General features: G+C 33.8%; 1 protein-coding gene across 1 annotated transcript in view; it reads right to left on the reverse strand.

Moving 5' to 3' along the window:
- LOC129004110 (protein Skeletor, isoforms D/E-like) overlaps window positions 1-25,408 on the reverse strand; it is a 67,310-nt gene that overhangs the window by 2,798 nt on the left and 39,104 nt on the right. Inside the window, exons 7-13 of the mRNA XM_054432541.1 lie at window positions 21,862-21,961; window positions 15,019-15,206; window positions 12,954-13,149; window positions 10,952-11,103; window positions 4,659-4,821; window positions 2,055-2,248; window positions 636-863 (exon numbers count right to left, since the gene is read on the reverse strand). Coding sequence (XP_054288516.1) covers window positions 636-863; window positions 2,055-2,248; window positions 4,659-4,821; window positions 10,952-11,103; window positions 12,954-13,149; window positions 15,019-15,206; window positions 21,862-21,961 — 1,221 coding nt within the window. The remainder of the gene's footprint in view (window positions 1-635; window positions 864-2,054; window positions 2,249-4,658; window positions 4,822-10,951; window positions 11,104-12,953; window positions 13,150-15,018; window positions 15,207-21,861; window positions 21,962-25,408) is intronic.

Here is a 25,408-nt window from a genome sequence, read left to right on the forward strand (position 1 = left end):
ATCATGAAAATGCCTAACTTCTTATATAGGCCTAGTAGTTGTATGGAGCAAAACAGTTTTTTACAACGAAGCATTATTGTACAATTTAAGGTTGCAGATAAAATCCTAAAAACTGTACATTTAATATTATGTTATTATTCTCATGCAGAAAATAGAAAATAAAATTATGGCGTAGTTTGCTAGTTAATAGATTTTAAATACAATTTAAAAATGTTCTTTATATTTCTCTTACTATTAGCATTAAACTTTTATCAAAACACTTTTTACCCTTTTTCGTTGCAGCAAATTTAAGTACCTACTCATTCTATTTATGTGGTGAATAAAACACTTGTTTATTGAAAGATTTAGAGAAAACTCTAATCAAATTCCTTAAAAAATATTAGAATTAAAATTGTAAATTATATAATATATTAATAATAATATAATTATATTTTAATAAAAATAACAATTATATAATGTATATAATAATATATAATAATATTATAATATTATTATTACCTTTAAAAATAAAATAATCCAAACTAGTATAGAACTAGTAGACACTAGTTCACTTTGGCGGTATTATTTTACTATTAATTTTACCCTGATAAAATAAATAGATTACGTTTACTTAAAAGACTATATTTGCATCTAACCTGGTAGAAAACCGTGTCAGGAGTGTCTTCGTCAGGGGTCCACTGTATGACACCAGGCTCGCCGTGGTCACATATGAGAGTCAAAGTCCTCTGGTAGGCGCCGAAGGAGACGAACTCATCTGCAGGTGGCTGCTCGGGATCTGGGGTCCAGTTACAGAGGCGGCCTACCCCAGTTGGCACTAAAACTCCACTACGAGTCTGCTCGACTCCAGCGAAGATACGAACTTTCTGCAAACACAGTTGTGTTATAAAAATCCTTAATTTCATTTAAAATTTTAAATTATGTGTTGAAAATTGAAAATTTTGTAAGTTATCGACTGTTATTATAATTGTTCACATCTATGTTTCGTTACTGTTAAATTTACATTTGTAATTGTAATTATTGTTAGAATCTTAAGTCATTACCCTCAGGAATTCATGGACTATGCCATTTTCTGTATTACATGGACCAAATGCAATAAAGATTCATGATTCTTGATTCTAGAAAAAATTCATATTTACAAACTGAATAAAAACTGTTTGTTCATATGTTCAAACTTAGCTAAATTAAAATTTGTATTTCATTGTTTCTTATGAACAATACTTTTACTCACGCATGTAAATTAGAAAGATTATATGCATGCATGAACAAAGGTTAACAGAATCAATTTGTTCACACTACAACAGATGCAAATATAACCTTAATTACATTTCCTGTTCATTTTATTTAAAACCAACTATATGTACTTACGTATGATGTCATTTTTAAACGTAATTATATCGCTTCCAGGAATCATTTTTTTATATATTATAATATAAAATTATTTATAATTATAATGTTATTTATATTTTATTTTTTTTATCTTATAGCAAATTGTATTTAATGATATAAATTGATTGAATGAAGAAAAAATCTTTAAAAAAGTCTGATTATCCTTAGACAGATTTCCGCCCATGGAGATTAACATATGCTGATAGAAACTGAAACTACCTAAATTACAATAACTTATTTCAGAATTTAATTTATACCGCTTTAATGACTTAAATGCCAATGTGTATTTTTCCATCATACAAAATACTCAAAAACACCATAGTCAACTGTTCGAATGGGCCATTTTGCGAATTCATTTATTTAAGTTTTTAAGAGATGTGACACTATGTGTAAGGGACTTAACCTACCCATTGAAGTTTTTTTAACACTCGTTTGCAAATTAGTATGGTTGTAAACATTTTATACGATCGATCAAGTCTTATTATTTGTAGTAAACCTTTTTAACTCCCTCTCCCCTTCCCAACACATTTAAAAGAATAAGAAACATTGCAAAAAGGTTTTATTCTGTTATTAGAGTTATTCATATTTATTCCAAACGTATACACTAGAAAGTGTTTCAGAACTAGGTAAACAATTTTGCAATTATCAATGTTCTTTCAAGTTTTCACCTTCTGCTCCTCGGGGCTCTTGTTGGCATATCCTCCCACGGGGTCGTCTGTGATGTAGAAGGGATGGTATTTGGCGGGAATGCTGGGGTCCAATCCTCCCTCCACCACGAACGTGTACGTCTTACCACGGACCACGTTGATCTCGGGGATCAGCAGCCCGTTGATGTAGTAGCTGATACCCCAGCCGACATGCTCTAAGGGCAAATGTTACCAGTTATTTTACCACGGACAAAGTTGATCTCGGGGATCAGCAGCCCTTTGATGTAGTAGCTGATACCCCAACCGACATGCTCTAAGGGCAAATGTTACCAGTTATTTTACCACGGACCACGTTGATCTCGGGGATCAGCAGCCCGTTGATGTAGTAGCTGATACCCCAACCGACATGCTCGAAGGGCAAATGTTACCAGTTATTTTACCACGGACAAAGTTGATCTCGGGGATCAGCAGCCCTTTGATGTAGTAGCTGATACCCCAGCCGACATGCTCTAATGGCAAATGTTACCAGTTATTTTACCACGGACAAAGTTGATCTCGGGGATCAGCAGCCCGTTGATGTAGTAGCTGATACCCCAACCGACTTGCTCTAAGGGCAATTGTTACCAGTTATTTTACCACGGACCACGTTGATCTCGGGGATCAGCAGCCCGTTGATGTAGTAGCTGATATCCCAACCGACATGCTCTAAGGGCAAATGTTACCAGTTATTTTACCACGGACAAAGTTGATCTCGGGGATCAGCAGCCCTTTGATGTAGTAGCTGATACCCCAGCCGACATGCTCTAATGGCAAATGTTACCAGTTATTTTACCACGGACAAAGTTGATCTCGGGGATCAGCAGCCCGTTGATGTAGTAGCTGATACCCCAACCGACTTGCTCTAAGGGCAATTGTTACCAGTTATTTTACCACGGACCACGTTGATCTCGGGGATCAGCAGCCCGTTGATGTAGTAGCTGATATCCCAACCGACATGCTCTAAGGGCAAATGTTACCAGTTATTTTACCACGGACAAAGTTGATCTCGGGGATCAGCAGCCCTTTGATGTAGTAGCTGATACCCCAGCCGACATGCTCTAATGGCAAATGTTACCAGTTATTTTACCACGGACAAAGTTGATCTCGGGGATCAGCAGCCCGTTGATGTAGTAGCTGATACCCCAACCGACTTGCTCTAAGGGCAATTGTTACCAGTTATTTTACCACGGACCACGTTGATCTCGGGGATCAGCAGCCCGTTGATGTAGTAGCTGATACCCCAACCGACATGCTCTAAGGGCAAATGTTACCAGTTATTTTACCACGGACCACGTTGATCTCGGGGATCAGCAATCCGTTGATGTAGTAGCTGATACCCCAACCGACATGCTCTAAGGGCAAATGTTACCAGTTATTTTACCACGGACAAAGTTGATCTCGGGGATCAGCTTTCTAGCAGCCTGATCATCTGGGGATTAGCAGGTTGATGTAGTAAATAATAATCCAACCGAAATTATCTAAGGGCAAATGTTACCAGTAGTTACTTTACCCGTTCGATAGAAAATGAAAAGAGAATAGTTAAAATGAATATAATTTAGTGTACCCCTCCAATTGAAACTAGAAACAGCACTTAACCAAACCACTAGGCTTTATAGAATCATTTTGGTCAGCTGTGCTACTAAATCAAATCAATTTATAAAAATTTAATTGACGTAAATGTACATGCAAATTTTAGTATTTGAGTTTTTTATTTCTATTGCCAATTTGACCAACTCAAAATTACCTAAAAGAGACCAAATTTATCACTCTGGAAAGCTACAGGTCGTCCTCTTAGAGTATTTTAATGTCGTAAGTTGGAGGTGTTCGAATAGTTCATAATAACATTTTAGATTTGAATTATATTAACTCACATGCAAATGAAAAGTGATCAATATAGCTTATCAATTACTGTTTATACTCCTTGGAATGGATAAGATAGTGTACTTTGTTTATAATTGATGGTAAAATCAACTGTCCTTTCAGTATTTGGTTTTAGTTCAGTTATCCTAGTGCTGTAATTGTACTCATTTTCAACTAGTTTTATTTTAGCTGCATTAAACATAGATGAAACAGTATAGTGTTTCTAATGAATCGTGACACTTATTTCTAAGTGGGATTAAAAATAGTTATATACCAAAATCTACATTTTATACATTTGAGCTAAAAACCCTTAAGTGACAGGACGTTTAATTACCTAAAGCCAAACTATTACATAGTTTAGTTACGATAAGTATGGAATTATTTGCATAGACAGTAAATGAAAAATTGATTTCCATAAGTTATTGTTGGAATGCTGTAGTATTTAAGGTGTGTTAAAAGTATAAAAACACTTATTTTGACTTAATACTTAATACCAATAGTGCTTGGCTGCTGTCTAGGTTCTCAACAGCTTATGACTATTTTTCCCAACTGATGAATCCAAAAGTGATATTTAAACATTTATTTTAGACTTTCCTCATTAGTAAGGGCCAGTGATAGGAAACTTTTACACTATCAAAAGTACAAGCACATAAACTTTTTTTAGTTTATATATCTTGTTTTAAACTACAGGAAACTTACAATTATTAACCTAATGAAAAGACTTACTGGTGATTGACGGGTAGCCTCGCTTTCCTCCCGTAGGTCCCATCTGGGCGTAGAAGACTCCGTCGTCTGGTTCGTTACACTGGATGGGTGGAATCTCCCAAGCATCGGACTGTCTGACGGCTGCCGCGGGGGGAGGTGGTGTCTGGTGCAAGTCTCCGACAACCTGTAGAGCAGGAAGGTGTGATTTAAACTAATTGAACTTCAAATAAACTATACATCTGTCCATCCGTGCAAAACTAACGATATGGTGTCAAACTGTTGATCTTTCTACCAATTTCCTCAGTTGAATACACTTTTTTCCAAATATTATCTTGTGTTTGGATAATTGGCTTTATATATAACTAGGCTTTCAATCCACCTACATCAATGTCAAAGAAGTACCTGCTGTTGAATTTTTTGCTGCATTATATACTAGTCTACTTTTTTTATTGTTTTACTCTGGGAAATTATATGTTGAAGGGAATTAACTTACAATCTTCCAAATAAAATTTCCTTGAATATATTTTATTACAAGTACACAGACAGCTATTACATTGCTATAGGAGCTGATTAGTTGGTTGTTGATTTTTATATGTGTGTGTGTGTCCTTGAACGCGATACCTCCAGTTTCATTGGCTTGATTTTGATGTAATTTTTCATGGATGGCAACATAAGTTCCACCATAAGTGTTCACCATAAGTTCAGGTTAAGTGTAAGAAAGGGCCATGTGGCCCTAACTTTGCCTGAAAAAATAAAGGATTTTTCATTTCATTTCATAAGTTGAATGAGCTCGTGAACCTCTCATAGAAGCTATTTTATGGTTTGTCTCATTTAGTTCGTCTCAAATGTTTACCCTTACAACATAAAATTTCCAAATTAAATTATAGCTTTAGCCATCGTCGAATTACCACGGACGAAATTGATCTTGGAGATCAGGAGTCTATTGATGTAGTAGCTGACACCCCAGCCGACATGCAAAGGGCAAATGTTATAATTCTTTGAAAACTCTTGTATATTTAAGCGTTGCTATACAATTTTGGAATAAAAAAAATTTCCAAAAACATTACATTTAAAAATCTAATGTTATTCTTATGTATAAGAAGTAAACTATTGTGGTTTGTTTGTATAATGATATATTTTTTTATTTGGCAATTTTTTTAACTTGATACTAGTTTTTTACATTTCACAAAAAACTCGTTCCTACCCTGTAGAAGCAAACCTAAATGATCGTTAGACCTAATGTTATTTCAATAAATTGGGAAGACATCTTATATGAATATCTCATATATTATGGTTTAAATCTACCTAAGAATTAAATATTCATTTCACTTATATAAACGCACGTAATATGCCTGAATACCTACGATAATAAACAATTTTCGGTTGTAGATCGTAGAAATACTTCAGGCCTTTGATAATGATGTCAGTGAATTGGGCACAACACCAGCTGCAATATGTTTTAGTTTCTAACCTTTGTGATCCAGGGCTATACACCTAAAAACGTAATTTTAAATGATTTATAACTAGTTCAAAAACATATTAGTTATCTGATTAAAACATAAAGTCGATCCTTGCATCAATTTTAATGCGTTGAGCTGCACTACTCCTCCAAGCGGACTCAACGCCGAGACTGTCTAAATTGCATCACATCCCTGCAGGCGAGAACGTAATCCATTTCCTGTCAGGAAATTGTAGCTGCGCCGTGCATCTGGCTCGTTTGAATTTTAAATCATCTTAAATGACAGGAAAACGGTTGTCTTTTCATAATAATTTGAAATTGCTTTGGATGAAGTATTGAATTATTATATTAGTTTACATCACATTACATTTTATTACTCTAAAACATGACGTTGTGATTATTTTTTTTTTTTATTAAATCATATTATCATATTGCAAAGAGGCAAATTGAATTTTATTTATTGTTTTAGTATTGGTGCAACGTATAATATTACCGTTTATTGAAGTTACATTGGTAACACATTGGTAATATGTGTAACCTACTGTATTTAATTAGTTTCATCCACGATTTTATTTTTTATACCCTCTGACTAATATTTAAATATCGTAAACATAATAAGCTGTGGTACAAAGTATAACAGTTTTATTTATATCGTTTATTTGTAAGTTTTTCAAACATATTTTGCTTGGCTATACTTGTGCTCTACAGTACGTCACGTTTAATTGCATTGTTCAAAATTCTTATTTAAGGTCACATTGGAGGTGTAAATCAGTTTTTCCCTATAAATAAGCATATACTAAAATTATTATTCTATAGAAGTACATGGAATTGTGTTTCTCAATCCATTCATTATTATAGAGTATTCAGTCTCAGTATATAAGTTTCAACGAAATACTGAGTTAAAGTTGTTCTTGATTAAAGGGATTTACTGAACTAAAATACACACTTTGAAGACACGACCTACTTCAACATACGCAACAAAATAAATTACCTTTACATCAACAACCGCAAAGGGAATCCTAGTGATGAAAATCGAAGCCGCAATCGCGGTTGAAATAAGGTAGGTCGATTTGTAAAACGAAACGTCATAGATGCCAGGTAGTTGAGGACCGTTTGGAAAGGACTGAACCATTACCTCCCATCACTAGGCCGTTGACTCTGGGATGCGGTTTTGTAATGGCTAATGGTAATGTAGCCCCTTCACCTGCTTGCTCAACTACAAAGGTCAAATATGTAGGTCAAGGTCATTCCGGGATGTGCGAAAACGGAGCTGCCGCGTCTGGCGGCAGTTGATGTTTTATTGCGTTTAATTAGTTAAATGGGCTACTGTTCACAAATATAACATTTTTTTATATTTTTTCCAATAAAACATAGTTTTTTAATTATGGCCAAGAAAATGTAAAAATTTGATTTTGCATTATATAAAATGCTACATTGACAATGACGGTTTAGGCCGTCTCTCAGCCACTTTAGTAACCATGCCAAGAAAAAACATCTCCAGCCTATATTAAACATTGGTTGAAAAATCCTAAATACTGTCTTAAATTATTTAATTTGCATGGATAGCCACGAAACAAATATTTTGGTTTAAAAGCCCCTCACAGGAAACTTAAGTTAAAAGAGGAAAAACAGAGTGGTTCACGAAATTTACAAAATAAATTGTGCCAATAATTTTTTTTAAAAGACAATGTTTTAAATTGTAAGTGAATACTTATTAATATCATGCACAAGATTGTAGTTTTAACAGTATTTTTAGGCTCTAAGTATTCCAAAACGAAAATGCATTGTTGGACCAAAGCCTATTAACTTTAACTAACCATGGTAACAGCAGTGCTACTTCTCTTTAGAAAAATGGAGCAATTTTCTCAACGATGTTCTAAATTTTAAATCAAAATTAATTTTCAACACATATATTTTATTTTTCAGTACCTGGGGACCAAGCTTTACTCGGGGAGAAATCATTGGTATACTATTGGACAGTCTTTGGTCACTGTCATTAATCCAAATATTCGTTTTCATTCTAATAGTATATTTCGTTCCTAGAGCCAAAAATGAGGTTTTGCCGGCTCAAGATAGTGTTTAAACTTGACACGAAGTTGAGAGCTTAAAACGATCGAGAGCTGCACAACCATATCGGTCCGTGGTACCATCGCTATTTTTCAGCACACTATACCCTATTACCACTAATCACCACAATAATAATAATGAACACTTAACTGTCAACACGCCTACAGCTTTAAGGTTATGTGAAGAAGTAATTTGAGGAATCAGCAAAAATAGCAATAAATAGTTGCTAGGCAGCGGTGAGAATAAAACAAGTACATTTCAATGCTATGGATACTGATTGTGTATTTAATGTGCATTAATGTGTCATGTAAGAAAGCGAACTGCTGATTTTGGTCCCTAGGGATGTAAAAACCTGTTCGGTCCCCAAATAACAATGTCATCTAGCATGGGCAGCAATACGTAACTCTCGGCCTCCAATGAGCGTTTGTAAAACGGCTAAAAACATCGTAGTGAGGTGAGAAAAAAAGCATAGTTTTAGGCCAGCTGCCCAGTCTTGCATATTGCAACGGACTAGAACTAATGTTGTTGGGCTGTCAACATAGCTTCCTCCCCCTCCACAGTGCGTCTACCTTAACAATGTAAATGATCTACTACTTTGAGTGACAAGCGCCAGCGTGAAATGTGTTACTGTGGCTATACAGGGTGATCAACTCAAGGAGGCCACCATTGGGATATCGAAAACGGTAAGAATTAGAGAAAACTTTAAATGGGGGGCATTCCTTTATTTTTTGTGGCAGTAAAAAATATGATTTTATTTTTTTGAAATTCAGCCGCCATTTTCCAAAATGGCGGCCAACTTTGAAATTTCTCATGGTACACCCTATATTTTATCATGTTTTCGGATAGAACAGGCAGTTTAAAAACTTTTTTATTCTTGACATTTTTTCGATAAACCCACTCGTTTAGGAGTTACAGCCTATGGAAAAATGACTTCCGGTGTACATTTTACATCATGTAGCTCCTAAACAAGTAGGTTCATAGCGAAAATGCGATGAGTAAATAAGTCAAAATAAAGACCATAAAATACACAGTTTTCCACTTTTCAAGTTTGCCACCATTTTGGAAAATGGCGGCTGAATTAAAAAAAAATAAAATCATATTTTTTACTGCCACAAAAAATAAAGGAATGTCCCCCATTTAAAGTTTTCTCTAATTCTTACCGTTTTCGATATCCCAATGGTGGCCTCCTTGAGTTGATCACCCTGTATAGTTTACCCACTAATATGAATCTACGACTTACTGTCTCAACTGTACTTTAAATGTAGGAATTATCATATGATAAGCTGACCTCTTGTTTATGTGATATTTAATTTTATTTTAGGCTAGTTCTTTCTGAATACAAAAGTGTTTCAATGATTTATAATCGCTTCTTTTAATTACTTTATTTTGTTTTAGTACATTTATATAAGGCACAAGCCTTATTTGGTGACTCCTTATTATTGTCATTAATTCAATTAGACCATCATGAATAAAAAAGAATCTTTTCCAACTCCTAGTACAGCAGAGGCTTCACAAATCTCACCAATTCAAGTGAAAATACCACCAAAAATACAAATAAACTGAAAGTAAGATATTAATCAGTTAAGTGTTGTACATAATTGTATTTTGTGACAAACTGGTCTAAATGTATTTATGAAATTAACAATGAATCGATTTTTACAAATGATTTGTAGGTAAACGGTTAGTTGTCCATAAAAATATATTAGGTAAAATAGTAAAAACTAAGTTTCGTCTAATTTAATTCTTTTAAAATACATTATTCACTCTGACACTGTTGATTAGAATAGAATGCTATTATTATGCAAAGACTCTAAGGCAGGCGCTCCTTATATTTCAAATTGGAAAAAGAGTTAAGCTGGTGGATGGGAGTGCTCCTCAAAACGATCAGTAATGCTTTAAAAGCTGTTTCAAACTGTGATGCATTAAGAGGGCTTTTCAACTTTAACGTATTAGTGTTCTTTTCTTAGAGCTATCTTCTTTGTTCTAGTCAATAATTTCACGAGATTAATTGTAATCAATATGTATATATACAGTATATTAGATTTTTCGAGAAAATTATTAATTAAAGATGCGAATTTAACAAATGATATAAATATATGTTATATAAATTAACCGTGGTTTTTTGACCAGGACAAGAGAGAATGTTACAAAAAAAATTGTTATAAGGCTATATCACAAAACCGACCTACCGTTAAGTGACGTGTTCGTTATTGTCAGAACTCTTTATTATTTATATAACCATAATCAGTTTCATCCTATTTTACTCTGTTATCGAAATGTTATAACCATTAATTTATTAAAGATATTGAAATAATATGATATTATAATAATTGTTTAAACTTGTTTATATTTTTTTTATTTTAGAGTACACTTGTTTTAATAAATCTGTTTTTTTTCAGTTATTCCAAAGGATTTTCTGCATTATTACAACAAATAATCTTTTTGCTGTCTACATCATTCTTTGAATCCTAATGCAAAGCATATTTGCTAAACAATTTATGACGTCTTGGTTTTCTTACACTTTCATTCATTGGAAAAAATGTTGTGGTTAATTAGGAAAATAAAAGTAAAACAAGTGTTTATTGGTACTAATGAAACGTTGTTTATTATTCAAAAGAGTTTTGTTATATCTTATATACTAAAAACACTTTTGCAAAACCTACGACAGCTAGCCTGGCCATTCTACTGGACCGAATTACACGTGGTTGGTACTATAATTTGTAATATAATTCGACTCTGACCAAAACAACAGTAGGTGCAGTACAGTTAATGCCTAAGCTCCAGTTACCTGTCCGTGGGTGTTGTCCTGGCCATGGGCAGTGGACGACGCCCCGTGGACGTCCTCAGGCTGTTCATGGGTAGAGGCAGCCAGGGCAGCATCCGACTCGGGAATGGGACAATTCCATTGCGGAGTCCGCCCAAAGTCCAGCAAAATGTTTTCTAGAACGATCCAAAATGTTCATAGTTTTGGTCTGTAATTTTCAGATTATCACAATTATACGGGTTGACTTTTTCCTGTTTTGCCATTCTTTTTAGCATCCGGATAACAGGCTATTTGCAGATTAACGTGATAAGGGGAATCTGAATGGGTTGAAAAAGGACAATGGTTTAAAGTCTGTTGTGAACACCCAAACATTGGTTTTAAGAGCTTTGCTGTACACTGTGTGTGTGTATGTTTTTGTGTGTGTTTTTTATGATATGCTATTTCTCTTATAGTGGCGTTAACTATTCACGAGTCTGGGATTAAATAATAAACCTCAAAAATACAATGTGTGAGAAACTATCTTTTTCTCGCTAAGTAATCAGGTTATATTGTTGAAAGTCACTAACTTATTGTACGAGTTGTTATATCTTGTTACATATTGACTATGCATGCCTAATAAACGATGCTGATTTAATATTGAGATTACTACATTTCAACCAGCTTACTATGATAAAAACCATCGATAAATTTATTTGAAATGGTTGAGTTACAACATTCAGAAATGAATTCTCTATTTCAATATAAATAAACGAACCAATATTGAATACGCTTTCATGAGTATTATTGAAATGATATTTATGATTAAATTCTCTTTATTTGTTCAATTCGTCTGTAACCGCCAGTGGCTTTCATTATTTTTGAATAGAGATACGTATTTATCCATAATACTCCAAAGTATGGGATTAGGGATTAAGTTATACGAATTATTGAGTTATTGTTACGAGTAGATAATTGCTTTTAAATTAGTTTTCCGTTTTATTCACTTTTAAATGGTTTCATTGGATAAAAATTTATAAATTACGGAAATTGCTGCATCTGCATTGAATTAAATGAATACAGTATTTTGTAGGTTAGTTGAAATAGTTTTACTTTTCTGAAATGGTAGACTTTTTTTCAACGATGGTATTTTGTGGGTTGTTATAATAGCAAAGTTACACCTCAGTAATATTCCAGAAGCCATGAGTCTAAGAGGAGTAATCTATCTTCTATGCTTCACGAGAAGTGAAAATTTATATTTTTTATATGTCCTCACATTTAACCTGACTTTGACTTCGGGTCAAATCTCATCGGGTTATCTTTAAATGTTTTTTTTCTTTCCTTAGCTACCTGTGTGTAACAATTTATTATTAGTTGGATGGCAAGAATCGTTACATGTGTAAAATTTATTTTATAATTTTGATAATTTGTTGTTGCGATTTTTATTTATTATAATAAGTTATTGGATAAATAAACAGGTTACTACATTTAGATTATTTTAGAGAATATATTACAATGGCAGTCATGATTGAAAAACAAAATGCCTAATATTCTGTTCCAAAACTATACTAAATAAGATATTTTTTTATGATCAAATATATTAAGGTACCTCGTAATAGTGGAAGGGACATTTGCAAGCACGTTCATAATAAAGTAATTACTTTACTGACAGAGGCCATAAAACCATTTAATCATTTTTTTACAAGTAAAAAGTATGTTAAATCCATCGTAATTAAATTTTTAATATTAATTTTGACGTTTTTGACGAGATTTTTTTAGGGAACTTAGAAATCATAAGCTTACTACCATTTAACACAATGCATTTCATTATTGTCAAACATCCGTTTTTTAATCATTTATGTAAAACTTTCTATTTGCAATTGGCTTTGGGTAAGGTGGCGGAAGTTTTATATTGTTTTATTGTTGAAAATCATTTGTAATTAAATCCTTACTGGATTTCAGCTTCCTTGTGTATCAAGTTGGATTTTTAAACTTGTTTAGAATTCAGCCTTTGTCTTTTCGAACCTAACGACATTACCAAGTATCTCACCTTTAGACCACACAGAGTGGAAAGAGACTTCCTGTTTCTGGTTGAGAGGGCCGACTCCCCAGATGACAGCTTGGCTGGTGTTGGTGAGGATGGGTCTGTCTAGAGAGTCGTGAGCCCTCAGTGGCCTCTGGTAGGTGACTATGGAGTAGCCGTTAACAAGGGCAGCATTCAGCAGTCGAACACTGCTGGTGTTGTCCTAGACATTAATAATAAACAGTTAAGTAAATGATTGAGTATAGTATATATTAAGCGAAAGAATTCACAGTTTTTCTAAGTATTATGAAGAAGTTAAAGGATACCTGTTCACGCACTTAAAGAATCGTTTCCGAGCAGAGTTGTGTTATAGCAATAGGTTCATGTAAGATAGTAACAATACCGGAGTTTAAACTGTTCGTTACGAAAACGCAATGAAAAATGCAAAAAATTTTAAATATATCTAAATAAAGTAAAATTAAATACACTATATGAATAAACCAAGATAATTAAAATATGCAAATTATTTTAACTAAGTGAATGGGACATAGGTACCTTCTTTCAATAACTTGGTTAACAATTACAAAAAAAATACTAATTTTGAGTAATAATTTATTTTGTAATCCGGAACTTATTCCAGGAAGTTATTCCACTTAATCAATGGTGGCTAGAATGATCAGGCCAATATCTTATAATTTTTTGTGTTCAATTGAATACAATTATTAAGGATATTAAGTTTAAGTAGTATATAATATTGTATTAGGATTTCAAAATCCCATGCATTATAGGAACATATATGCAATATATTTTATTTTCGTTGGTGTTAATACTCAAAACTGTTTGCTTAATGTCCCTTTAATTTTACAATAAACTTTAATCTATTTAATTTTCAATGTTCTTTGTTTTATGGTTCAAATTCATTCTTTTTTTATTATGGTTTCAATTCCACAAAAGAGGGAGTGTTTTTCGAAATGTCACAAGGAACAGCCAATAAACCAACAACGATCCTGATCTTTATTGAATCATTGACGAGAAGCAATCCTGTTCCCTACAGCTATTCTCTTATCCTATGTGAGCGTTGGAATGCTTTTATCTTCTTTCATTTCCGTAACGCTCTTAAACCGCTTCGACTCCGAAATGCCAAACTCACTGGTGGTTGTGTGTAATGCTCAAATGTCTTTGTCAGCTCTATGCTCGCTTTGTGAAACTAAGCAAACAATACGTTCTCTTTGACAGGACTTTTTATGGTTCTAATTATTCACATGGCTTGATAATTAAGTAATTGTAAAGGTTAGTTAAACAAATTGAAACATATTATACCTTTTATTGTGCCACCACTAATAATATCCATGCACATAAGCTAAAGTTTGTAATATTGACTTTAGGCCTATTATAAAACTTATTCAATTATTAACACTTTTTTTGTCTCCAAATTACAACATTGCAATGTTTGATATGGTGGAACCTGAATTGTTTTTTAATTAAAGTCAATGTTACTAATAGCCTAGTCTATAAGCTTTAATACAAATAAGTTAAAAACTATACGCTGCATACATAGATTGTGTTCATGTTTGGCAGAAATAGCTGTAGATACCTTCAGGTCTCAAATTATGTTATGAGGACTTACTTGGAATGAAATATTTTTAGCTTATTATTGTTACACTTTTTTTTAAATAAACTTAAAACACCCCCGTAGCAACAAACCTGCAGACTAAGCAAATTTTAATTTCACTAATTTGATTTTTACAAAAATCCATTTAAATAAAATTAGGTTTAATGAGTGAACCTATGTTTGAGGATAATAAAGTGTTTTTGTAATAAACATATACATATTTGCATAAATATTGTGAATGGACTTAATGTTTTCATTTTAGCTTCCCTTCATAAAAAGGTATCACAGAGACATTTAAATTGATAGTATTATTATCACACAACCCGGTGTTTGATATGTTGCTATGGGAGTTTCCGGTTCTGAATTACCTATTTTATATTTTTATGACTAATATTTACTGCTCATTACACTAGGGCGATTTAAAAATGATTTCACGTACTTTACCCTCCAAAACAGCATGTTTTATATCTAGTGTCTCACCGGCTCAATCCTGTAGTCTGGGCAGCTTCCCCGGGTACCGGAACACTGACTCTTGTCATCCAAGAAGTAGTCCACGGCGTAACCGTTGAGCGTGGCGTGGTCCACCCAGGCTACCACCACGTCGGCTCCTATCATCTGGTTCTTCCTCTCGTGGCCCGACACTCCGAACGACATGTACTCTCCATTCTCTGCAATAATGCAAATGGATCAAACAACAGAGCACGCATGGTACAATAATAATTAACATAGAAACACTCCACACTATTCCACTCCACTGTTTGTAGGAAGAGAGCCAGTTTAGTCTTTACTGCAAAACTAATTCGTCTCATTAAAAATACACATTTACAGTAAAGGGTAGGTACTAGTTTCAAAGGTAATGAGAATCACGATGTTAACGTAGAAGGTAGTATACACACTACAAACAATGAAGGTGTCTTAGACAATTTTACAAATCAATCAAGTCACAGAATATAAATTAGTACTTTACGAAATATTTGGATGAGTACGTTGATATGTTATCCTTTCAAAACATGTTAAACCTGAATAATACACGTTAACAATGGAAATAGTATTTTTAGCGAATTTCCCTATAGGGAAGTAGCTATTACCGTAGGTGGCACGGTAAGACCTAGACCCGGGACCGATTTACTTTTTATTTTGATGTCCCCAGAGGCCAAAAACACCATTCGTTTAATTTTTTATATATGTATATATATATATAGACTTATATATATATATATATATATACGTCCGTGAACGCGATAACTTGAGTAATTTTTGTCCGATTTTGATGAAATTTGGCTTAAAGGTGTAAAGCGGGATAAACTTGAATGAGTTCGCGAACCAGCACGATCGGACCATGGGAACGGGGCTTTACGGGGGGTTTTATGGGGTAAAAATTGGTTTTTCTCACTTTTGACCCTCAAAACACAAAATTTCCCGATTTCTCTTTAAACCTTTTTTAAGAGCTTAAAAAAACAAATAATTTAGTATATAAAAGAATTTTTGTTCGATTATGAGTAACGGAGAAAATTTAAAAAAAAATTTTAAATTCCCATGTTATTCTTATGGAGAATATTGTCAAATGTTGTAGTTTGCTTGTTTATGGATATATTTTGATCAAACTTGGCAAATTTATTTATTTTGTACTAAGCTATCAATATTTTACTCAAAAACACACTTTATTAGTTTCCTTGTAGCAGCAAACCTAGGTACTCGTTAAACCTAATGTTATTAAAATATATTTAACTGAAAATCAATTCAGACAAATGGAAATTCGCTTAGTCGGCAGGTTTTCTGCGGCGGGGGTATTTATAACTAGAGGCCTAAAGTGACTCTTTTTTGCCCTAGAACAAGTTTTAGGATCGAGGTAGAGTCGAGGTTGGAAAATGAGCGAGGGTTAAAAAGTCAATTTTGCCGTGTGGTGAACTATATTTCTCGCCATATTGCATCGTTATTTAATTAACAAACAAGGCTAGAAAAAGAAATAATTGTTATGTTAAGATAACCCCTCAGAACGACTTCCAGCTTGTTTTCAATTCTGCTAATGCAACTAAGCAGCTGTTTAGTAAGTGATTCAATAATTCCGTCTATTACGATTGTGTTACAGTACATTATACCATCGATATGTCAGTAATCGACAACAATATGTTAAAACCTTACCTAGTAAATCGATCGATAAATAATTTCGAGCGATACGATTGCCACAATTGAAATTTACAACTGTTTACAACAGCTGATTTTTACTCCCCAGAGACTAAAAATGATTTTTACTCTCTAGAGAGTGAAATTGCTACTTTAGACCCACAACACGTGCATTAAAAATGGTCATTTTTGCTGCGGTATGACGAAATAGTATATTTCATCACTAGGGCCTAAAGTGATTCTTTTTGACCCGAGGTCAAGTTGAGTAAAACTTGACCTCGGGTTAAAAAGTCACTTTTTGCCCGTGTGGTGAACTATAATTTTCGTCATACTGCAGAAAAAATTAGCCGTTTGGAGTATGACGAAAAAGTATTTAAATTTTTATAGAGACAATCGAAACCTGAGGGTAATCTTTTTAGCTTGACGTTAGTAGGGTGTATATATTTAAGTAATACCAGTTTATCACCATTTAGACACTAAAAAATGATACGTTCCGAAATTATTAGCATATGTTTAACGATTGGTACATAAATTATTACTGAAATTGTATATTTCAAATATTTTATTATAAATGTAAAATCGATGTTTACAATTGACTACCGTACATGTATATTTTTCATTTACGTAGCCTTACAATTATGTGACATGTGAAAGTGTAGTTTGGTGGCATTGGAGGCATATTATAATTAGAAATGGTGGCAGCCAAATATGGAAATATGATGATACTAAGAGAGTAAGTAAATTCATTAATATCCTTTCTTTTTGTAATTGATCTTTAATAAAATTGTAATACCAAACAGAAATGTAAATAAGGAATTTCAATTTGCATAAATTGATCATGGAAGTTCGAGTTAAGACTGTTTGGAACACAAGTTTGAAAATATTTCCATCTCATTATCAAGATTAAAAGACTAAAATACTAGGTTGCGATGCGAATCTGTAAGAAATCACCGACAAAGAAGACCTGCATAAAACTTAAGACATCGCTTTTGTCAAACAAGATTTAATTAAAATCCTCCAGTTACGTTTTACGAATGTTTATTTTTACTGTTCATCTGCCGGGGTTCATATTGTTTCTTAGTAAAATGCGGTGAACGTTTAAAATAAAAGATCCTCATCTTTACTACTAATTTATAAATTTACTTATTTAATTACAATGCAAAACAGGCTTACACCTAATTACAAAGTAGCATTTAGTACGCTACATAATAATCTTATCTTAGTAATATTATAAATGTGAAAGTTTGTGTGTTTAAGGCATTAAAAGTTATAACATTTATCAATAGGCTGCAGCACAAAATTCTTTTTGGCATTTATGACAACTGTTGACTATATACCACAACGTGACAACGAACCAACTAGCAACAAAAAGCTGTGATATACAATGAGAACTTAGCTTATTTTTATTGTTTAGGCTCAGTGATAGAACATTATGGCTATGGTGGATAAAGTAAATTCAATCTTGCTGAATATAGTATTTACACTCACGACGATAAAACATAAAACAATAAACGAAAAAATAAGAATAAATACAATCGAATATCTTCAAAATAAACAATATCAATTATTTAACTATACAAAAGAACGAGAGTAAATAAAATAAATACACGAGAACAACTAAGTCTGAACAAAGTAATTTACTATTCATTATTATTAAGGGATATTTAAATATTTCAAAACCGATCTCCGGAAAACACTGTGCAGGTAAAATTTTATATATGACACAATTAAAAATTGACCATAGCGGCGAGTGGTGAAACATCCCTAGATTGAGACGAGCAAAAGCGAGCTTGCTGTATGCCAGGGCAACGTGAACCGCACACAGGACAGACAGCAGCGCTGTGTCGTCGAGCTTACCTCACACCAACCGCCTCTGATCCGAAGCAGAAGACACCCTACCTCTATCTAGTAGGCCTACTCAACTAATCAAATTTCGAACAGTGTGAGCAGCTCTGAGTATGGGACAAACGTATTATATTGCCTTATGGTTTTGAGCATGCAAATAGGTTAACATAACTTACGTCGTCAATCCTAAAATTAATCTATGGCGACTAGTTTCAAAACATCAAGGTTTCAAAACATCTTGTCATCGCCATTACACATGGTACTGTACATTTAACATATAAACACGAACACGGACACAAACTACAAAAATGAATGCGCGGCCGGCCATAACTACCGCGGTGACGGACACGATGTAACTTGGTAGTTCTCTTTTGGTTAGTTGCACATTACAGTTATAGAACAATAGGAAAGAACAACCGGATTTTTTCATTGAGCATTACTACAAAATGAATAACCAATTATGGTTGCTGGAATTAAGCTAATGCACCATTGACTTTAGATACTCCAAATATACATTCAATTTGTGTGAACCAAATGCACTATCGAGTTTGGATACTGTGAGCAGACAATTCCCTTAAGTGAACCAGACGTACCATTGATTTTGGATACAGCAAATAAGCATTCCATTTATGAGAAACAAATATATATTATTGACTTTAAAAACATAGACATTCCATTTATGTGAACCAACAGTTACTGCAAGTAGACAATTCATTACAATGGGAACTCCGATTGATTTTGCAAACAGTTTTCCTAGCTTGGGAATTAAGTTAACAATTGAGAAGGCAGTCTTAAAAATGGAAATTACATCAATGTAATTGATGTAAATATAGAATCAAATGTTACACCCAAATCTTTGACTGAAGTTTTCGTCGAAAGAAATAGCCACTACTTTTGTAACATTTCATGCTGAGGTTACTTGGGGTTTCCTTTGAATACGTTACAACAAAAAATCAATCCACGTGTAATTTAAATTGCCATGGCTGCAAAGAAACAAGATCGAGGTCATACTGTAAGATAGCACAATCTTGTGGATTGTTAATTATTGGGAATAGTTCGAGATCATCAGCATATAGAGGAAACGTTCCGTTAATTATAAAAGCTCTTTTAGATCATAAATAAACAAAATAAACAGCAAAGGTCTCAATTTCAGTCCTGACATTTTATTCAATGAGATTTATTACGAAAAATCTGGCAACGATAGTGTATCCTGGAGACTGATGCATAAAAGCCTAATAAGGCTTTTATGAGGATTAATTACATTGAGTCATGTGTGATAGAAAAAAATGCTGTGGTAAAACAATTGCTCGTGCTACGCCAACGATTTTACAAACTACAAAACAATAAATCATTGGAAGTTTAGAATGACAAAATATTATCATATTTCATAGAATATATGATCGTAGAATTTTAATTGTGTTTTTAAAAGAATATTTAAGTGTAGAATCACTGATTCCACTGTGTGCCACCAAAAGATGAGACATAAGCGCAACTAGCGGACGTCCGGCCAATTGCTCAACGCACAACAAACTATTGTCTGACAGCGCATGACTACGGCAACAACAAGTAGCGTGGGGACCTGTGGTTACATCTGTCCATTGTCTTCTGAAGACTCCACTGTTGGTACATACGATGTTACGTGGGAGATATGAAAGTGATCCACCGCAAGATAAGGATGTTTTGTAAATAGAAATCGGTGAATCGTACGTGATTACGCTTCCAGGAGTATTCCAAATATAGAAATAGTTTTGCTTGTTGTTTAAGCCCTTGTTTTGTTTGAAACTATATCATTTTAATAAAACTCTTTCCTAGTTGTAGGTTTAAGTATGAAATAATGATAATTATGAAAACTCAAATACATCACATAAATGCGTGAGTTTAGTAGGATACATTTCTTAGCTTTCTTTTCTCGTCTGCTAGCTAACATTGACTTTAGTAAATTATAAGATCAACATCACCATAAAACCAGGGAAATATACTTTCCCGATTTTCATCAGAGGATTGGAAAGAAAATTAAATCAGTTTAAGCACTTACTTTTAATAACGGGTATAAAACAGGGAATTGGAATTACTCTCTGAATTGGCTTTTGTTGAGTAAATTGTCGACTTCTATGTCGAAAAACAGATTTCTTTCATGAAGGCTTATTTTTCTCATTGATTAATGTTATGGATTTATTTTATATTTTGTGTAGTTAATTTAGTGGGTAAGCACTACGCAAGCAGCCCGCCCAATTGAATTTCAGAGATTTCACAAGGTTGTGTACAATGCATCGTATAAAGTTGCCTAGACGTAATAAATACCGGTAGTTAAAAACAATGTGTGTTTGGGGAAACCATATCCCTTGTACCACTTCACTTTTACATCACTATACTCTTAAACAAGTATTTTAGTGTTGCAATTAATCATTCCACTCCTGACATAAAGGCCACGTTGTACAGTTCTAGTGTAGTGCAATGATGTAAGAAGAGCCACTATCACTGAGGAGCCAAGAGAGTTTATGCCATAGAAAGGTGGTTACCGCCGAGGAGCCAAGGTGACGTACCACGTGACTGGCGTGAGAATCAGCTGATGTTAGGTTTATTGCAGCTGACTCGTTACGGGTTATTACAGAACAGCTAACATTCACGACTAACACAGTTCTGCTGCTGGTCTTCGCGTTTATGGAACCGCCAACCTCGTAATTACCAATTAAATCCTAAACCGTTGCACTGTTGTGAAAACTGATAACGTTGTTTTGTTAGCTTTTCTCGAAGTCTCAAAGGAATATCTAGGTTCGTTATAACGTAATTTGACCCTACACTGATTTTATTTTAAACTCGATTGACTTAAGATTTTGACGCGTTTTAGAGGTCTGATTTTTATGTACTTTATGTAAGTTGTTTAGTTTTATCAAGACATGAAAAATTATGAAAGTGAACTTTGCTTCCCCTTTGAAAATGTTTAACCAAACCCTTCTACCTACTACCTCTTAGGGTATTTTTTAGATTGACCATTATTAATGTACCCCCTTTATATCAATGAGGGTTGCCGCAAACCTATTCCTAACATATCAAATAGTAAATCAGTTAAGGGAGGTGTAAATTGCTTTACACCATTGTATATTTTTTCGATGTCATTCATTTTCATTAATGTTATGTCCGTTTACAAATTATGGAGTATTAAGTATAAAGCATTCCTTCATTTTTACGAGTTAGAGCTCGGGACAGTCTTAATATTTTACTAACAATCATAAATTTGAAGTAGATACAATTTTCTGCAATTTTTTATTGAAAATAATATATTTTACTTACTGAAATGTAATGTTTAGCGTATTAAATTTGTATATTTGTAATTGTACTGTATATTTAACTTACCTAGCTTGGCTACCAGTTGGACTACGATGCTGTCTCCGGCAACTGCCCAACGGACCTCGAAAGCTAAGTCTTCATGCAGAACTTCACAGTTAAGTTTAGACTGAAACATCCAACATTACATTCAAGAGGCAATCCCATTGATTAATCAATTTGCTGATTGAATGTTGAAACAGTCGATGAATACTCAGTTTCATTGACATTCCACATGTTACAAAATATTGTATTTATGGAACATTTTGAGCAATATGGGTGTAAACAGCATGTGCTGTATTTATTTCTGTTTTCATTTGCTGATACAGTATAATACAATGTTTGAATTCATACTTTTCTCCTGGTATAAATATATAATGAATATAAGGCAGCATTTCCGTTCACCTATGCCATGCCAAAAAAATCTAATTACTATAAGAGTGCTAGATCATTTGTCATTCTCGAAATAAGAAACAATTGTGTTGACATAAAATTAAAATATTCTTCTAATTAGTTATACCTATTCTCGAGATAGTATTTTTTTTTTTTTTTTTTTTTTTGAAATTTATTGTTGTACATTAGTTCGTTCAGATGACGTTCGATCACAGCTTAAATTGTGATTATACGGCATGGTACAGTTTTAGTACAGTCTAGAAAATGAGCTTTTACCATACAAATTTCAAACAAACAACAAACACAATACAATATTTTGAACACAACAAACCACTAATTCATTATTGTGGGATTAATGTATACACCACTTATGTACAAAATTCAAAAACGTTGGTTAGATTTTAAATTATTGTTTTATTTATATTTAATTACACACATTATTTGAAGTATTGAGTGTTCGATACTTTGAAACAAACATACTCGTACATTACTTCAACCAACTATTATATTGACAAAACCACAGTAGGGTTTGAGAATTACAATTTGAGGTAGGTAGGTCAGCTGATTGATATTAAATAGTTATTTGTGTAACTAGTGGTGAAAGTGGCACTTTGCTGCACACGAGAGCAATGTTTACGCACGAATGATCTCGAGTGCAGCAAAGGCCTTTTTCACTCGTGTTACACATTATATTTTTCCTACAGTCACTATAAAGCATTTAAATAATTAGTCTTCCAAACACTATACAACACGTTTTTAGGTTCAGCTGGCAACACAAATGGTGCCCTAGAGAAAGTAGTACCCGCGGTCCGTATCACTCCGCTATTTTTCCTCGGCAAGAAATGTGCTATGTGCTCCGCGTTTTGAGAATATAGTTCCGTATTTTTTTGTAGTTTGAAGTGGTTTCCGCGCCTAAAAAAATGCTTTAAAGGTATTTTATTGTTTATTAAGATCGTAGGAATGTTTTAAAAACGTTTAAAAGAAAAGTCCAGAAAGTTCAGAAATACCGAAACTATAAACACGAAATGACAGGTTAAATCGTAGTTATAATAGTCAATCAGCTGTTCGTAGAATTTTTATCTTTAAGTGTTGCCAACCTATTTCCAAGCGTACACGGATTACGTGCGTAATAGAACCACGCTGTTTTGTGTTGTTTCGTTGGAATCCTGATGTGCGGCAAAGTATAAACCGTACGGCAAAGTATAAACCGTACGGCAAAGTATAAATATGCAGCAATTAGCAGCTTTCTGGACTATAAACAGTACAAGGAAGCCAACTTTGTCGGGTGACTGTAGGAAAATATTATGTTTAAAAATTTGAAGAATGAAGGAAATATATATTATTTTCCTACAGTCACCCGACAAAGTTGGCTTCCTTGTACTGTTTATAGTACAGAAAGCTGCTAATTGCTGCATATTTATACTTTGCCGTACGGTTTATACTTTGCCGTACGGTTTATACTTTGCCGCACATCAGGATTCCAACGAAACAACACAAAACAGCGTGGTTCCATTATGCACGTAATCCGTGTACGCTTGGAAATAGGTTGGCAACACTTAAAGATAATTATACTATGAGCAGCTGATTGACTATTATAACTACGATTTAACCTGTCATTTCGTGTTTATAGTTTCGGTATTTCTGAACTTTCTGGACTTTTCTTTTAAACGTTTTTAAAACCTTCCTACGATCTTAATAAACAAGAAAATACCTTTTAAGCATTTTTTTAGGCGCGGAAACCACTTCAAATTACAGAAACATACGGAACTATATTCTCAAAACGCGGAGCACATTTCTTGCCGAGGAAAAATAGCGGAGTGATATGGACCGCGGGTACTACTTTCTCTAGGGCACCATTTGTGTTGCCAGCTGAACCTAAAAACGTGTTGCATAGTGTTTGAAAGACTAATTATTTAAATGCTTTATAGTGACTGTAGGAAAAATATAATGTGTAACACGAGTGAAAAAGGCCTTTGCTGCACTCGAGATCATTCGTGCGTAAACATTGCTCTCGTGTGCAGCAAAGTGCCACTTTCACCACTAGTTACACAAATAACTATTTAATCATTCAGTAATCTGATTTATTGGATTATGGATGTAGCCAATTTAAAATACTAGTGTACCTGTTGCTCGAATTCGAGTAATTGCTAAGTATTACAGGTGTTATTTTAAAACTAATAACAGTTATAATTTCTGATTACTTTAAAATATTCGACTCAAAGATAATGGAACTACTCAAGATGTACATAACAGATTGATATAATCAACATTTATTGTAAATAGTGTTTTCTACAAATAGCCTTACTCATATCCGCATTAGGTTCCAGACACATTATGGGTCCAAAAGCCTAACAGCACGACTCCCGTCCCCATACCGCCCTGAGCGATAGGGATCATTGAGATTCGCTCTAACCTTTCCTCTCCCCTTCATGGGCAGGTTTTCATTCCTTTTCTTTCTTAGTTTTTGTTTGCTTCTTTTTTAAATTTTGACGCCTGTATGTATCCCTGGTTTTTCCTATTTCCCTAGCTAATTTTCTAAATTCTCACTTGTTTCCTTGTCACTCATCATGTTTTATTTTCTTATCTCTAGACCTCTCTTATCCAAGACTTATTCCAGTTCTCTCCTATTTGTCTCCTGAAGTGAACAATTTATAGAAACGTTTCTTTTGGTTTTTATTTCTCCACATCTACATACTTACTTTTCCACCATGTGAAATCTTCTCAAATTTGCCTTGAAATTTGCCATGTCCTGTGACAAACTGCGTTTCATAATTGCCCATCTCCCAATCATGTTCCAGTCCCTTTCTGATGTTAGGTATATATCCAAATGTTTACCTTAAAAATGTTAACATAAAACACTCTGCTCCCGACGCATTTGCCAGTCATCTAATATCTTCTCTCTTCTGTTTCCAATGTGGTCCTACCCGCCTCATTGTCAGCTTATGCAGCGATTTAACCAACAGATCTAAATTGAATGTGAAATCTTCAGGTGGCTGTTGGAGAGCACACTTAAACCCCACACGGAAGGGTGCTTGCTGTATTCGGCTATCAATGACAATAGTATTGTTTGTATTTCTTTCACATCTACCAGTTAAAGTTCGTCAGCCTCCTCCTATTGGCCGTCCTGGTTAACGTCTTATAGTCTCCATTATGTCGAACGTTTTTTGGTTATGTTTTGATTTTG

This window comes from Macrosteles quadrilineatus, unplaced genomic scaffold (genome assembly GCF_028750875.1).
Source record: "Macrosteles quadrilineatus isolate MER2022 unplaced genomic scaffold, UCM_ALF_1.0 Scaffold_1__1_contigs__length_201487025, whole genome shotgun sequence".
Classification (NCBI taxonomy): domain Eukaryota; kingdom Metazoa; phylum Arthropoda; class Insecta; order Hemiptera; family Cicadellidae; genus Macrosteles; species Macrosteles quadrilineatus.